The sequence below is a fragment of the Ursus maritimus genome, unplaced genomic scaffold (assembly GCF_017311325.1).
Source record: "Ursus maritimus isolate PB19 unplaced genomic scaffold, ASM1731132v1 scaffold_8, whole genome shotgun sequence".
NCBI lineage: Eukaryota > Metazoa > Chordata > Mammalia > Carnivora > Ursidae > Ursus > Ursus maritimus.
Genome location: NW_024426996.1, coordinates 77,488,980 through 77,506,613, shown reverse-complemented (window position 1 = coordinate 77,506,613; position 17,634 = coordinate 77,488,980). Strand labels below are relative to the sequence as shown.

Sequence of the window (17,634 nt, the reverse complement as noted above, 5' to 3'; positions counted from 1 at the left end):
GATCAGAGTGGGCTTCCTCACTGAGGTCCTCAGAGCCCCTGCCCAGTGTGGCCTCAGCATGCCCACTCTGCTCTCGTGCCCAGGACCTTGGTGCCTCCTGAGCCAAGGCCACGTCTCCCTTCTGGCCACTGCCACACCCCCTCAATTCCCTGGATGCACTCTCTGGCCTAGAACGGAACACAGAGCCTGTGGGCTCCAAGCCGATCCCTTCCACGGGCTCCCAGGGAAGGAGTGTGCACACGGAGGGAAGTCCGGCCCGTGTGGCTCTACCTTTAGCATCAAAGTGCTGTGTGACCTAGCCAGAGGCATTTTCAACCCAATCGTTAATAACCATCCAAAGGGACAGTTATGAAGGACAAGACACTTTGTATTAAGTGACTGGGCCAGAGTTGGCATTCCCGAAATGTGGGTTTCTTTCCCCTCCCCACTTCCGACCTCTCCGCTGACCACAGGGCCTTTGTTGCTGCTCACTGACACCGCACTTCCCACCGCAGCGCCCACCGGGCACCTCCCACAAGCTCAACTTTTCTTGACTAACTGAATTTGCAAGCCCACGTTCTTTCTGTGTTTTAATCAGAATATAGAGGATTCAAGCATACATCTGTTGGCTAAAGATTCTATCCATGATTAATTTTTCACAGAAGTTATTCATAGCCTGGCATTTCAAAAAGTCTCCCCAGTAGACAGAAACTCCTTGAAACATACACCACACCTTCATATTTCCAGTTTTTTCCACTTGGCACTGACAGAAATAGTTCTACAACTACTCAAATGTTGGGCCCGCGCTGCAGACCAATCAGAGGGTTCTGGCTCTTTCCATGTAAGGAGGAGCCTTCCCGCAGGTCAAGGGCTTACTGTTCAGTGTCATAAAGAATACCCCCCAGAGCTGGCTGAGTCAGTGTGGCCCAAGGACCATGAAACATGCTCTTCTTTGCATGCCTGACCTGCATATCTGGCTTTTTCTGGTCCTAGCACTTTGATGTCCCTTTTGGGTACCCACTGTTCCCCATCTCGGTCATCAAGGTCTGGTGGCATTGTCTCTCACCCACGCTACCGGGGGGGGGGGGTGTTCAGCAGGCCCTCCTGGCCCATCAGAGGGCTCTGTCTCCCTGGCCACAGCGCCTGGTTTTCAGGGACGCACACAGACCCAAGCCAGGCCAGTGGGGTTTGTGTTGAAGTGTTGGGAAACCGGCATCCTCCTTCTGCTAGGTCTCGGCTGATGGACGCCAGCTGGAAGCCTGGAGGGCCGCCCAGTGAGGAGAGCCCGCCTAAGTTGAAGAAAAGCGGAGCTGGGGTTCCTGACATCATCTGAGCCCCTGGTTCTAGTCCTGTGTGACACCGGCACCCCTACACTCACAGATACCTGGAACTAAGAAATTCCTCTCAACTCGTTTTTTTTTTTTTTTTTTTTTTTTTTTTTCCTTTTTTTTTTTTTTTTTTTTTTTTTGCTTATGTCAATTTACATCGTGTCTCTGTGTCACTTACAACCAGAGGGGTCCTGACTCTAACTCATTTTTGAAAGGCTTCCTGTCACAAAGCAGCAATCAGAGCTGCGTGGCCTCAGGCAGGTTTGCACGCCTCGGCCAGAGCCCACGGGGAACCACGTCCACACCCATCCCCATCTTTTCATTGTTCCTTTCCCCAGATCCCGTGCATTAGAAAGATGTATGTGCACCCTGCTGACTTGGTACGTGACCCTTCACCTTCTCCGGAGCTGGTGAGGTGAACACAGCCCCCAGGACACTGTCCCCTCTCCCTGGCGGGGTCCTTTGCCGTTTTCCCACCGCAATCTGGGACGCAGTGTCTCACAGCTCCTGCCAGGCTTCACGGGAACACCGTCCAGTGGGTGGGTCTGACCCAACAAACTCCAGCTGCCGGCACAGCGCTGGACCCCATGGCTCGCTAAGCGGTGCAGGATGGAGGGACAAGGATGGGGGCCGCCAAGGGAAGGATGGCGGGCAGGGTCTGCCGCGTTCCTGTCTCCCTACATCCCGGCGCAGGGACACAGGACACGCTCTGTACGGTGACGCTGCAAGTTCAAGCCCCCGCCCCCGCAGCCGGAGCAGGGGCTCTGCAGAAAGGGAGAAGGGTGGTGAGCAAGCCTCGCACCCATTCTGGAGCACATCAGGACCCTGGGCCGGGAGCGGGGAAGCCCGTGCACGAAGCTCTCCCAGGCGTGGCGGGAGCAGGACAGAAGCTGGCACCCTTGTCCCCGACTGCTGCTAGCTCGATCTGCGCCTGAGGTAAAGTTGTGAATTGTTGAGCACATGCCAGCAGCTCTGGGAAGGGGAGTGCCACCTGAACCCTACAGCCAGAGGATGACGCAGTGCTCCTGTCTGCAGGAGGCTGCTGCCAGCTCCTTCCTCACTCTGCCCCAGCCTCCCGGACTCCCTGGTCCTCTCAGGACGCCCACCACGGGGGGCTGCAGGGAAGGGCAGGGTGAAAAGCAACCAAGGGTACATCGTGTGTCCTCATCGTTGCTGTGGCCACCTTGCACCAACGGGGTGTCCCCCGCATGGGAAGGCTGGTTGCCCTACGCCAACGGGGTGTCCCCCACATGGGATGGCCGGGTTGCTCTACGCCTACAGGGTGCCCCCACATGGGATGGCCGGGTTGCTCTACGCCTACGGGGTGTCCCTCACATGGGATGGCCGGGTTGCCCTACGCCAACAGGGTATCCCCCACATGGGATGGCCGGGTTGCCCTACACCTATGGGGTGTCCCCCACATGGGATGTCCGGTTGCCCTATGCCAACAGGGTGTCCCCCACACAGGGAGCTGGGGCTGCCTTGCACCAAGGGGGTGTCTCATCAGCCTTTGTGATGCTGACTCTGGTCCTCGTGAACAAACAGGGTGAACAATCCTTGCCACTCCGTCTCTGCCCAGGGCTGGCTGAGCTAAAGCCGGGGAACCGGCCAGGAGGTCCACTCGCCTGACAGCCCCGGGCAGGGGTCATGGATTCAAGTCTTTATCATACACCCAATAGACATTTACTGAGCACTGCCCACAAGCCAGCCTGGGGCGCCAGGAGCTAAGGGCACCAAGCTGAATGAGGCAGGACTGCTGCCCTCAAGGCCCCCCCGGGGGCGGGGCGAGGACTGTCACATTTCATCAGTACAGGCTGCAGAGGTGTCGGAGGTCATCAATCCTGATGGGGGGGTGGGCGGTGCTTCCTGGAGGAGGTGACGCCTGAGGCTTGGAACACAAGTAGATGGTTAAAGGTAACTGATGAGGGCACACGGCCAAGTTTCCAAAGGTCTCAGGGAACCACCACACCCAAAACTCACCTGACCCCGCCATCCTGCCAGCTCACGACAGGGCATCCTACAGCGAGGGCGTCACCGCACAGGCACGGCCACCAGATGGACCAGGGCTTGTATCGGGGTCAGGACAATATAACGTGTGCAGAAAAGTCCCCAGACTGTCAATGGCCGGCACCTTGACTAGAGCACAGGAAGCCACACCGTGTCCCGCTGTGCCCTGTTCCCAGGACAGCACGGCCTCAACATCTGCCTCGGCTCCCATGCCCACAACCACGTCGGTTCTGAACCCAGCTCTGAACCCCACCACCACCTGCGGCTGCAGCCAGAGACCTGGGGGCCAGCCTTGCTTCCTCTGCCCCCTCTCCACCCACCCCTCGGCCGCTGCTCTGCCCAGCAGCTGGGGTGGCCTCCTCTCCAATGTGAACAGAGCATGTCATTCCTCTGATTCAGACCCTCTAGTGCTCCTCCAAACACGCTTCTCCTTATAATGACCCTTGAGAGCCTGCCTGGCTGACCTCCTGACCTCGCACTCTGACCCTGCCCAGGGGCCATCAGTCTTGGAGCCCTTGGGGTCCAGTGCGCCCCTGACACCGTGCAGATCTTTCTTCATGTACTCACGCAGGATCCCTCCTGGAGGACAGGGCCCCGCCTGCCTCACCCACTGTCTCCTGCACCTGCCAGGCGGGTCCTCCGTCAGCACCGCGGCGAATGCCTCCTGGCAGCGGCAGCCCTGCCCAAGGGTTCCACCACCCGTCTGTGGCCCCGCAGCTGGGAGGCCTCACGGCGCTGGCAGTCTCGCTGGTGATCTGCTGTGGTGGTGGATCTGGTGACCCACCGAGGTCAGCAGAAAGGGCGTCTCGTGCTCCCCGGGCCCCCACAACATCAGCTGTCCCCAGCACAGGGCCTGCCCTCCAGGGTGGCTACTGTGTGCCTCTGGCTCTCCCTGGCCCAGGGCTCCAGGAGGACAGGCCTGAGCCTCACCAGGGACCACCCTGAGGGCTAGCTGAGAAGCCCAGGCTCCAGCCCAGCCGTCTCTGCTTCAGTCCTGCACCGGGCTCCCTGGAGAAACGGCCAAAAGCACCAGGCACACGCAAGTGCTCACCTGTGGCCCTCCGATAAGCAGAGAGTCACAGAGTGGGTTCAAATCTCGACCTCCCAGCTCACCAGCTGGGGGCCCTGGGGCACCCGCGTCAGCTCTTTCTCTAGGTTCTCCTGTCTGAATATGTTGGAGAAGTGATGAGCAGGCTAGTGTAGAAACAACCGAACGCGACGCCTGGCACGGGAGGCGTTACTTCCACACTCACGCTCGTTGTGACCTGTGGGTACCTAACTGGGGCTCGCTACACCTTTGCAGACGCACAGGTGAGGGAACTAACCGAAACAGGCCCCCAAAGCCCTTCCCGGGCAGACGCTTTCTGGGCTGCACAGAGCCAGCATGGCAGGGCCCCGCTGCACCTGCCTCGATGACCAGTGAGGGACACAGAGCAGCACAGCCCGGATGTGGGGGCTGGGACCCCAAGCCTGCAAGAATGCCAGGGCCTGCTTCTCTCCTTCTTTTGGGTGGCAGATGGCACACAGAGCCCACAGCTGTTTCCTGACTTCCACCTGAAACTTGCTGTTTGACGCTGCCCTCCGAGGACAGTTTGCACTCAGATTGAAACCAAGTGTGTTTGCAGCCCTGGTTTCTGTGCTCTGCAGCCGTGAGGCATCTGTGGCTGAAAGCCCAGGGTCAGGACCCCTCTCTGCCCAGAAGCCTTGGAAACAAAGCAGAGAACATGGTGATCTTTCAAGGAGATGCAAAGATCAGAAGTGCCCAAGGACTGGGTGAGTTTCTGGAATAAATCAGGCACTGGCCTGGCGTGAACTGCCCAGGGGAGACTGCAGCCAGCTTCCACCACAGCTTGATTTCCGCTGGGTGGAGCTGGTGCTAACCCAGGAGACCCAGGTCACCTGTGGGCCCGTCACTCGGCAGCTGGACGCTTGGGCAAGTCTGTGCCTCAGTTTCCTCATCCCTAAGTGAGGTAACAACAGAGCTGCCCTCGCAGGCTGACATGAGGGGATCAGATGTGGCCCAGGGAAAGCCCTGAGGACAGGGCTGGCCATATGGTACACACAGAGGTACACAGCAGGGGCTCATTGCGGGTCTGGGCTTCCTACACAGGCAGCAGGCCGAGCTGCGGGTGGTCATCTTAAGCAGCGGCCACTCTAGAGGCAGAAGATGACGAAGGCTGGGTGAGCCGGAGAAAGGGGAGCTGAGGTGTGCCCAGCTGGCAGCGGGGGCTGGACTTCCGTCGCTCGTCCAGACCACCCGGGGGAGTGGAGCCGCATCTCCTTAGTCCCAGGAGAGCTGACGCGGCGTCCCGCCCACGGTGGGGGAGGAGGTGAAGAAAGCACCCCCCACCATGCACACGTGCACATGGCCAGTGTGTGGCACGAGCCTCCGCTGGGGGAGAGAAATCTGCGGCACGCACACAGAAGCTAGACACACACGGCCCCGAGCTAACATGAAGACCAGTCACCAAAGAGGTTCATGGGGGGGTTTGTAAAATAGCGGGTGTCCCCCAGGAGGTCTGAATAGGATCTCGGGGAAGGAACCAGGGGACCAGGCTGCCGGGTGACATGAAGCACAAGCTACCCACCATCTCTGGGCCCCCACGCCGGATGCCTACGGGGACGGGGCGGCCCCGTCTCAGCGCGGTCCCGACACCAGCTCCTGCACACGTCGGCGCCTGAGGGATGTCTGCACGAGGCGCACGGTCCCGGCACCGGTGCGATCCCCACACAACACCACATGGCTGGTAGGGTCGCGCCTGCTTTACAGAGGCAGAAACAGGCCCAGTGTGGCCTCCTGACTCCCTCAAGGGCACATGGCTCAAGGGCCCGGGCCGAGAGGGACCTGTCTCTGGCGCTCCCTGGACCTCAGGGCTCTGACCACCAGTAAGTGACAGTTCGTGTGGACAGACACGTGCTCTGGGGAGTCCCAGCTGGGAAATGTTCACGGAGAACTAGCGCTGGAGCCAAACTGCGGAAAGCGTTTTATAAACTGTAGGTTTCAACACAGTGAATCACAAAATCCATTTAACTGTCCACGAGCAGCACTGCTTTTACAGAAAAGGGACAGAACGGCCCCGGTCAGACTGTGGCACGCACAGTCGGGAAAAGCTGTGGTTGGGAAATTTCCGTTCCCACTGAGCATGTATATGCGTGTGTGTGCGCACACATGTATACACACACGTGTGCAGGCATGCATGTCAGCAGAGGGTGGCATACTATTTCCTGCCGTGGGTCGAGCTCAGGAAGTGTAGGGGCAGTAGAGCCCTCAGAGTGGGTAGGATTTCGGCAGGTGGAGCTGGGGAGGGCACAGTTTGGGTGGACCTCCTGCCTGGCAAAGGGAGGTGGGGAAGCACGGAGGCAGACCTGGAGAATGGGGACCAGTGTTGGGGTGCAGGGAGGTGGGGACCAGGTGCTCCGGGTGGGATGGCACGACCTCATCTGTAATCCGAGCAAACAGTCTACCCGGAGGGGCTGGTTCCCCTGAGAGTAAGACATCCAGCAGCCACATTTCCCCAAAACCTCAGAGCCAGAGGCTTGGGGCTCCTCCCGCCCATGGCAGCCCCTAGAGCACGAAGAAACGTCCCAGACAAGGCTGGGCCCCCAGCTCCCTCCCGGTGTATCTCCATCACAGGCCAGACCCACGACCATTATCACTCTTAGTGCTCCCCTCCCCTCCTGACCCCGTCACCTGGGAGGATTGGGGCGCTCTCGGCCTCACCCCTACCCCAGGGGAGGCCGCCGCCTCCCGCCAGCCCTCACCCCTGCCAGGCCCTCTCTCTCCTCCCATGCTAATTCTTGCTCGGGGAGTCTCCTCTTCCCACAGAGCAGGCTTCCCACAACTCAGCCCGGGGTCCAGGGCCACTTCAGTGCTCCCCAGGCCCTATGCTTCCCTCTGCTCCCCAGCACTGTGGACTGCTGGGGGTCGGGGGCAGACCTGACTCACCTGTGCCACCCGGGCTCAGTGAGCAGGAGGTGGACGGAGGATGGACCAAGCCCTAGTGGCCCTGCCCCAGGGTCAGTGAGGTGTCTGGCCCCATGACCAACCGTCCTGTCCCACTCAGGTCCTCACACCAGCTCACCTCCCACCCTGGGCGGGAGGTGCCTCCGGGGAAGGCCTGGGGGAGCAGAAACCTGAGAAGGCCCCAGAGTGGCGGGGCTTGGAGCGAACAATCCTTAACAGTCCAGCCTAGGGATGTAGGACAGTGGCCCATAAGGCACCGGGGACTAGGGCCTAGGGGCATTCCAGGGTGGCAGCCAGCCCCTGAGGGGAGTGGCCATGTGGGTCCCCAGACCAAGTACAGCTGTCTGACCAAATGGCCCTGAGGAGCGGCCACGATGAGCAGGGGACCACACGGGCTCCCCTGAGTCCCCGCAGAGGACCAGAGTGGGACGGGAAGCCTTCCTCTCCTCGCACACCACAGTGCCTGGTGCGGAGGTGCCTGGTCCGGAACCAGCCCAGAGTGTAAGCAGATCGGTGCTGGAGCCACCAGATCATAAATAAAATAGGGAGACGTGACCTCTGCTACCACCCAAGTCCATGCACCAGGAGCAAAGCCCGCTGCGCAGGTGACAGCAGGGACCTGGCCTGCAGGAGGATCCGGGCAGGGCGCCTGGGCTGCATGCCAGGACCTGCTGCTCGCCTGGCTTCCATGCAACAGCCCTGGCGTGCATTCAGGACTGTTGGCTTCCAGCCCCAGCCCCTTACCTGCTCGGTCCGCTCTTTCTCGGCTCCGAGCACTCGGGGCCCGGGCCACAGCGGGGGCAGCTGTGTCTCCCACATCTGGTCCAGGGCCAACTTGGGGTCCAGGAGCTCGGGGCACCTCACTCTTGTCCTGTTCCACCGAGGCAGTGGCATTGAGCCGCGAGCGGGCCTGGGGCTGCAGCGGTGGCTGCGGCTGTGGGCCAGAGGGGCTGGCAGGAGGGGCGCCGGAGTCCATCCTGCTGGCGAGAAAAACCGAGGGTCAGACACAAGGGCGGCCAGGCCCAGCCTACTCTGGCCTAGAGTGCTGAGCAGAGAGGGGACAGAAAAAAGAAATGGGGTGGGGATCGCCTCATGTTCTATCTGGAATCTCATTCAACTTCACAGTAGCCCCCTAAGACCATGCCCATTTTACAGATGAGGAAAGAAATTCACTCAAGGCCTCTGGCTCAACGGGCCCCACAGCAGTCATGAGCTTGGGCCCTACGTGTTGAGGCCTGGAGTCCCTGCCTCACCAGGCATGAGCCATGTGACCTCAGTGTCCATGTCTGAGTGGCAGGGATGGTGCCTAGTTGGAAGGGTCCCATGAGATAATCCACATTGAGCACTAAGCTGGCTCGGGGGCTGAAGGGTGGCCTCCACATCGTGTGTCCACCCCCAATCCGTGAAGGTGACTCTCCCTGCACTGCAATTAAAGATCTTGAAATGAGATCATCCTGGATGAGGGTGGGCCCCGATCCAAAGGCCAGTATCCTGAGAAGAACAGGAAGGAAACACAGAGAGAAGAATGCTGCGTGACGGAGCCAGGGACAGGAGATATGGCTGCAAACCAAGGGCCACCAGCGGTCATCAGCCTTCACCAGAAGCCAGGAGAGAGGCGGGCAAGGATGACGTCTCAGAGCCCCCCGAAGGAACCAACCACAGAGTAGGGATTAAATAAATGTTAGCAGGTAAGTGGAAGGGAGGATGCGAGGTAGGGCAGGTAGGGGAGGTGGGGAGGGGTGGGGGGCCAGGAAGGGGGGAGGCAAACAGCCCACAGAGCCAGGATTTAGGCAGATGTGCCTGACTGCAGAGCCCTCCATGAACCACAGGACAAAACCCGCCAGGCTTAGATGCCACCAGACACGAATACACACTAAAGAGGTGCCTGAGAACAGGGAATGAACTGGAACAGACTGGAGAGTGTGGTGGTTCTACAGCTCTCTCCTGACAGGGGAAGGGGCTCAGTCAGTCAACAAAATGGACCTCACGTGCTGCTGAGCAAAATGGCAGGAACCACCACTGACACAACTGGGGGCCACGAGTCACAGAGCCCGGAGCTGAAAGCCCTGGGAGGTGCCCTACCCCCAGGATCTCCAACCCGGGGGCCCCAGATGGGCTTCAGGACACAGACCCCTTTAACTGTCGGGACAACATGTGCACTGGGTGGGGGACCCGGGGTGGCTTTTCCTGACTCCGAAAATATGCCATGACCCTCCCCAGACTAAAGGCCACGTCCACCCTCTTCACTGCAATGAGGAAAGTGAGTGTAGAGCAGGGAGAGGCCGCTAATGTGGAATCTGGCCCGGTGCCCCCAGCTCTGCGGTCCTGAGCAGGCCACGCCCCTCTGCTTCCTCCTCTGTCAATGGGGCGATCAGCTCACGTGAGGGCCCCGTGAGGACCGGATGAGACAACAGGCTGCACACGGGGGCCAGGCATCCCCAAGAGCCCAGCGCCAAGCACCGGGCCTGCCACAGTAGGGTCCCCTGGATGTTTCTGGAGACAGTTGTCACAGGAAGAGTTGGGGTGACCCAAGTGCCACACGCCTGTTCCCCAGGGGCTACACAACCATGCCTGCCCTGTCCCCAGCCACAGTGGGTCCTGAAGACGGGATCTGTGTCCGCCAAACAACCCCACAGATTTCAATCTGAACATTCCTCCCTCCAAGGGACTAAGTCCTTATTTTAAAACATCCCCCAGAGGCAAGACAAGAGCATGGCCGAGCCACGTGAATCTGCTTGGAAATCAATGCACCGCTTGTGCCGTTTCCACACTGCAGGCTTCTGGGAGCCCAACAAGGAGGCGACTTCTGTGAAACTCGCTGTTTAGCCACACGTGCAGACCAGAGTGAGCACGCAGACTGCCATGGGCGGGGAGACCGGCGGTGACATGACACACAGAACCGAGTCATGCAGGTCACCTCCTGACCCAAGACAGAAAACACGTCAGCTTTTTAGACCACATGGGGCCACGTCCTACCAAGCCACCTCCCGTGGCCTGCTGCCCCCAGAATCAAGGGCCACCTCCTTGGAACAGCAGAGCGCAGCTGGCCTTGATGAGAGCCAACTTGCGCCGGGGCACCTGTGTCGGGAATAGCAGCAGGAACAGACGTGTGTCTGGGGTGCGTGTGTCCCGTGCACGTTCTCGGGGTGCCGCACACGGCACTGTGAGCCAGGTGCTGCCGCTAGCCAGTGTGACAGACGGACGGGTGGCTTAGCCTTCAACCGTCACCCCATTTCACAGACGAGGAAACGCAGGTCCAGAAAGGTAGGATACGTGCTCCAGGCCACACAGCTCACGGTGTCGGAGCTGGAATTCAAATCCACAAAGCGTGTTTCTGAAAAACAGGCTTCTCACAATCCGACCCGGGCCACGCCTTCCCTTCGCTCTCTGCCGCTCCCAGAGCTGCCCTCCGGCCTCGGCGCCCGTGCTCTGGCAGACACAGGGCCCTCTTCCTCCAGTGCTGGGGCCCAGCGTGCCTCCTTCCTGGGAGCGTCCCCGCTGCCTTTGCTGAGTCCTGTCTCAGGTAGTACCCCCCTCTACCAGGAGACCCCACACCAGGAGGGACAGCACCGTCCGGGCCAACGGGACACAATTTTACTACCACTCGACATTGGGAGTGGGTCCCAGTTTTACCAGGGACCTGCAGCTACTTAATCTCACGGTGTCTCAGTTTCCTCATGTGTAAAATGGGAATAACACCTGCCATGTACAGTGCCATGGGGATTAAGGGTATGAAGGAAGAGAAAGTAATCTGCAAACCATACAACATTCAAACAAACAAACAAACAAACAAAACCCAAGCTGGTTCTCCCGGGGGCTACATGAGGGCATATTCTGGTGAAAAACACATTCTGGTAGGAACTGCAGGGAACCACAGGTTGTGGCTGGCCTGTGGCCTGAGCGGTATGCATGCACACGACAGTCAAAATAACTGTTTCAAGTAAAATCTCTGCTTCGTAAGAATGGATGAATAAAAGAAGATTAATTTTCGGGTTCTCTGAGAGTGGGTCAAGTCCTGTAGGGAGCGAAGGGCTTATTATTTTAAAGCAAACGAGACCACTCACTGCCAGGGTTGGGTCACAGGGAGGCTCACAGACCATCTCCTGGTAGAAGGACCCACACAGAAGACCATCTCTGGCCTTCCCTGCTGTAACACGTTCTCTTTCCTGGGATGCTGGGAGCCCTGCAAGGGTGGGGGGGGGCTGTGTCTCATTCCCCCGGCGCACCTGCTGCCTTGCCTGGCACACACTGGGAGTCTAACATGCAAGGTACACTGGGACAGCCTGCCCTCGGGGAGGCAACAAGCTTATAGGACCCTGCTGTGTGACTTTAAGCAATTCCCTTCCCCCAGACCCCAGCATCCCGACGGCAAAGCAGGAGCGTCTTCATCCAGCTTGGCCCCAGCTCCAAGACTCCTCCAACCTGCCTGCTAGCCCGCCAGCCAGCCCCACCGCCACCTGACGGCCGAGCGGTAGCTTGGAACCTGTCATTGAACCAGATCTAAGAAAGCAAAGTGGCTGGCATTCTTTCCACGTGAGTACCAAGGCATATTTTTATCCCATCAAAACACAAAATACCAGCACCGAGGAGCTCGGCTGAGGTGTGCCACCCCGAGAGGGGCTGCATGGACCATGCATCTGTGGAGACATGGAGTAGAATGACCACATGTGGCCTTCTGCTTCTGCCCCAAACGCTCTAATCCATGCGCAGGCCGGCCCCCACTCTGCTCCCCCGGGGGGCAGCTCCGCCTCTGAAACAAGCCCCCATGGGAAGCCTTCAAGTTGTTCGAGCGTCCTCTGACCAGAGCTGCCAAACTAGAATCACAGCCCAGAGGAATACGCAGGGATGCCCACGGGTTTCACACACAAGGGTGTCTGACACAGAAAACTTTCTGGCACCATCCAGAGGGCAGTTATGAACATTACAGCCCGTCAGCATGGTGCTACCCTACAAAGATGTTAGCCATGACCCGGTATACAAATAAATGCTTAAAATCAAGGAAAATGTTGGTATAACATTGTTAAACAGGATTTAAAGCAGCATGAGAATTATCCTGTCTCTTTAGAATGAAAATGAAGTCTACCTACAGAAAAAGATGAAAGAAAATGCCCCCCAAGCTGTTAATACTGGCTCTCTGGGTGGAAGGATTATGAGTAGTTTTGTTTTATTCTTTTTCTAAATGTATTTCCCTAATTTTCTATAATAAATGAATAAGGTGTTTGAAATGAAAATCAAATATATTTTAAAACCTGTCTACGACTGGGCCCTAAGGGAAAGGGCCCAGGGGTTCCCAGGGTCTGGGGGGTCTGCTCCAGCGTGGCCCAGACCAGGCGCCTGGCACAGGCCTTCTCCTCAAGACAAGGGCACAAAGCCCTTGGAGGCTCCCAGATACCTATTTTTGCCCCAGAGTATTAAGGGCCAAACCAAGGAACATTCCGACTCCACTCAATGTGCCAAGTTCGTAGAAACAAAGTGGGAGGCAAGTGGGCATGCCCAAGTCCTTGATCAAGGACAGCCATGAGTGTCTGCCCAATGCCGAGCCCGCACGGCACACCTGGCACCTGCTCTGAGCCTGGCCCCGGTGGGTCAGCAGACACGGACTGGGGGCTGATCCTTTGCCAAGCACTGTGCGGGGCCTCCCTGCTCCAGACAGCACTCCCACAGGGCTGGCCTTCGAGCAGCTCACGCCCAGCGGGAAGGATGACACCCAAACAGACAACCACAAAGCTGGAGCAGCATTTGGGGTGCAAGCCCCCAACGGGCGGTCTCACTCAGCTTTGGAAGGCATGGTAGGGATTGTGAAAGAGAGGCCCTGACTCGGCCTTCAAGACAAGCAGGTGTGAGCCAGGTGAGGGTGGAAGGAGGATTGGAGGAGTGTGGGCATTCCAACAGGGGACTGCCCAGGAGAAAAGGCAGCAGAGAGAGTGACCAGCAATGTGGCCAGGAAGGTGCGGGTGCCTGGGAAGTGACCCCTGGGGATGGGACACAGGAATGAGAGAAAAGGCTAGGCAGCTAGGGCAGGTCCCAAGGGCCTGAAGGAGCGCCAGGCTTTGGAGGCAGAGTTGAGCCCAGGGCCAGAAGGAGTTCGGGAGGGCAGTGCTGAGCAGGGAAGTGACAGTTAAAGAACCACTGGGACAGTGTGGGTACAGGATGGGGAGCCCAGGGAAGGGGCTGGGCGACCATCCAGGGAAGGATAAGGAGGCCTGGTCCAGGGGAGGCATCCGACTGCAGCTCTGGGGCCAGGAGAGACAGGAGTATCACCAACTGAATGTGAAGGGTGGGGGAGAAGAGGGTGGCTTGATTTGCGTGTGGGGGGCACAGCAGTGGTGCCACTTTCTGAGGTGGGGACATGGGAGAGGGCGAGAGCCATATAAAGCATAAAGCTCCCTCCCTAGCAGGATTCTTCTTATTGTCACCATCATGGACCAGGGTTTGTTCTCTGTCCCAGAGCTCAGGCCCCTCTGGGGGCCAGGACTGAGCTGTAGTCCCCTTTGACCAGCCCCCAAGGCCTGTCCAACCCTGGCATAGGAGTGGCTGGGAAGGCGTGAGCAGGGAGCCCTCCATGTAGTCTTCCATCCTGGGAGAGAAGGTGTGATGTGGTCTCCCAGCAACCTTCCCTGTGTTCAAAGGTCCATCTGCTTGGGGTGGGGGGTGCAGGGGGTGCAGCAAAGGAGTGGTTATATAACGGAATCTTCCTCTAAATCTCTGGTCAGACACCATGGGGCTCCAGTGAGAATCAGGCCCCTTGGAGACACAGGGGCCAGGACTGGACAGTGGAAAGTGTGGCCTTGGGGCTTCTGTTGACATGGCTCCCTCATTAGGGCTGCAGTAAGAACAGGCAACCAGCACAGAGGGTACCCAGAGCACTCTGTAAGTGACAGATCCCAGCAGAAGGGAAAGCCCTTTACAAACAGGCCAAATGCCAGGGGTCACTGTCCAAGGTGAGGAGAGGCAGGACTGGGCTTGCTTTCAGTGCAGACTGGGGCGGAAGTCTTCCCCCAGGCTCTTTGTGGTCCTGGGCAGGTCACCAATCCCCAGTGAGCCTCAGCTCCATCATGTGTCCACTGGGGCTCTAATTCCTACTCCTATAAGACTGGGGTGGGGGAGGGGAGTGTAACTATGGTACAAATGTTAGCTCCTTGGAATTCCTTAACATCAACTACAGAAACTGCGGTGGAAGGGCATGGCTCCATCACATCCCAAAGGGCTGGGCGAGATTCCTCAGAAAGTTTCCATCTGCCACAACATAAATTAATGTTGCGGAGGGCCGGCCGAGGGCCGGGTTCACCCCAGCCGGGACAGGGAGAGACTGCCACTGCCCCTGCCCGCCCCTCTTACCGAGGAGGAGCCCCAGGGGGAGAGTGAGCGCAGCACTGATTCTAAGTGGGCTGTGGGGACTTCAGCCTGACCCAGGAGCTCCCCCTCCGGCGGGCCCCGTCCCCAGTGCGGGCTGGACCCCGTCGCCCCCGCCGCCCCATCTGCGTCCCCGCGGGCATCGACGGCCGCCCTGGGTGCCGCCGAGTCCGGCCGACGGCCGCGGGGGAAGGGCCATGACGGGGCACCTGGGGACCGGCGCTGCGGGGCGCAGGGAGGGGCGACTCCGGCCACCCGCGGGTCTTCTGGGGCTCCGGCCGCCGGCCTCTCGGTGCTCGCAGAGCGCGGGGTCCGGCGACTCCCAAGGGGGCGCGCAGCCCCCCAGGAAGTCCCAACCCAGGCCCGGGCGGGGGTCTCCGTGGGCTTCTTGGTGCGGGCGAGACCCCCGCCCCCCACCTTCTGGGGAACTTGTGGTGGGGGGCACTAGGAGCAGCCGCGCAGAGGGAGAAACTGAGGCCCGAGGCGGGCGGCGCCTCCTGACTCTTTCCAGTCCCCCGCGCTGCCGTCCCCCGCCCCGAAGTACTCACCCGTCCGTGAGTGGGCCGCACGCGGCGCCGCGACGCCTCCGGGCCTGTAGCAAAGTTGTTCGCGAGGAGCCGGACGTCCAGGGGCGGGAGCGAAGCAGCCTGGCTGACCAAGCGACGCGAGCTGCTGCGGGAGCCGGCGAGCGCGGCCCTCTGAAGAGGGGCGGGGTCGGGGGCGGGGCCGCAGGCCGCTCTCCACTCCCGAAGCGGCTCAGAAGACGCGACGCCGGCTCGGCCCGCTGTGCGGCCGGAACGTCTGCCAATCATCGCGCACCTCCGCCAATCACGGGGCGCCTCGCCTGGCTGCCGCGGATCGCCCTCTGGTGCGGCGGGGCCGAAGAGCGCCGGGAGGGCGGGTCCTACCCGCCCACCTCGAAGTTTCCGAGCGGAGTCGGCCCCGGCCCGGCCCACCCGTCATGGCCCCGCCCCCGCCCCGCCCCGCCCCGCCCTCAAGGCGTTCAGTCGCAGAGGGAGGCTCCTTGCCTCTCTATAGTTAGAAGGTGGTTGGACTGTTGGACAAGACTCAGGCCACCTTTCACCCACCACTCTGGCCCCAATATCCCCAAGTTCAGATTCATTATCATTGCTATGCAATATTAACTAAATATTGATAATTCCAGCCCTGCCGGAGACAGAGAGGCCTCCTTTGGTAAAGCAGCGGGAATAGAAAAATATGGCCCATTTAAATGTGTACAAGTAACCAAGTGCAGCTTTAAATGCCCGAAATTAAATGCAATGTCGCACACTTTTCACAAGGTAATTATGGGATTCGTTCAAGAAAATATATCAGCCCAGGGGATGATGCAAGGCTCAAGCAGTTTGGAAATCCTCTTCTTTCAGCCCTGCCCTATGTCTGAGGGGGTGTAGTTTGCAAATGAGGGTAAAGGTCTATCCTTAAGTCAGGCCCTTGGGATATGAGGTCCTGGCTGGTGACACCCCGCCCCCAGGCTGTGTCTGCTCTGTGTCTGGTCCTCATGGCCAACCTGGGATGCCTATCCTGGGTCATCATGACAAAATAGGGCTCAGAGTGGCTGCCAGAGATATGTTACCAACACGTGGGGAGCAAAGATCCCAGATGGTTTTGGAGATGGGTTCTATATACTGGACACACAGCCCTGGGGACTTTCATCAAAGCTGCGTGATTCACACCAGTCACCTCATCTGATTCTTCAGCTGCCTCCCGCGGTGCTACCCCACCTCATCTAAGGCTGTCAGGCTCATAGGGGAAGGAAAGAAATGGGCATGGAGCAGCCCCTGCTCTGCCCCAGGTTCAGTTTTGGGGGCTTTCATGCCCCCATGAGGTTTTTCGCTGCACCCCTAATGAGTGGGACATTGAGGCAAGTGCATGGGGCTCGTTTTTATCAACGAGAAAGTCGAGGTTCAGACATAGGTAATGATTTGCCCAATGCCACACAGAAATCTTTCACCTCTTTTAATGTTTTCATTACAGAAAATTTGGAGAATTACAAAAGGTAGAGAGAAGAAAAAAAAGCATTCAAAGACTATTACTGTCCATGGTTTGGGATCTATGCCTACTGAAGAAAGGGTTTCCAAAAGTCCCTGTGTTCACACTGCTGTGTGCGCATGCCTGTTTCATCAGGGCCAAGTCCTAGAAGGAGAAGCACTGATCCTAATAGGCTCTTTCTGACCTAATAGGTCTCTGCATACATTTTTACCAAAACAGATTTCTCAATATTGTTTGCAGGTCACATCTGAGAGGTGCACACTGGCATGGGGAACGACCTTTTCAACCCCTTTCCTACTACAGTAAACGAAAAATGGCCTCCTTACCTTTGTAATCTGCATTTCCATGCTAGCTAATGAGAGTAGACTTTTCATGTTTCTTAATTTTGTTTTTTTTTTTAAGATTTTATTTACTTATTTGATAGACAGCAAGAGAGCAAGAGAGCATGAATTGGGGGGAAGAGGGAGAGGGAGAAGCAGACTCCCCGCTGAGCAGGGAGCCCGATGCAGGGCTTGATCTCAGGACCCCGGGATCATGACCTGAGCCAAAGGCAGATGCTTAATGGATTGAGCCATCCAGGCGCCCCTCATGTCATCTAACGGGCTCCTTAGGCTCTTTGAAAACCCATGAGATGAGTTCTTCTATTTCTGGCCTACCTTCCTTACCACCTGTTCTCCCCTTCAGCTGGCAAGATGGTGGCCGACGTGAAAGGCTTGGGCAGCCCACCCTTGGGTGGCTGGGAGCAGACAGGCCCCCTCCAGGGACGGGGAGCACCTTGCCAATGCTGCCTTCGTTGTCTACAAGAACATAAATGACTCGTCATTCTCCCCCTTGCTGGTTGGCCACTGCCCAGGAGACCACCATGGCCCTGTCCTTATGTGTCTGACACACAATCACAGAGAAGCCAAGACAGTGCCCTTGAGGGGACTCAATAAGCAGAGGAAGAGGATGGCTGAGCTTCCCAGGCCGAGCCTGGAGACACTTAACATGCTC

General features: G+C 58.5%; 1 protein-coding gene across 1 annotated transcript in view; it reads right to left on the bottom strand.

Annotated features, from left to right (window-relative positions):
• The window catches only part of WFS1 (wolframin ER transmembrane glycoprotein), a 32,239-nt gene extending 16,922 nt beyond the window's left edge, over positions 1-15,317 (bottom strand). The window contains 2 exon segments of the mRNA XM_040625349.1: positions 8,023-8,255; positions 15,180-15,317. Coding sequence (XP_040481283.1) covers positions 8,023-8,254 — 232 coding nt within the window. The 5' untranslated portion in view covers position 8,255; positions 15,180-15,317.
• Positions 15,318-17,634: the final 2,317 nt, after the last annotated feature.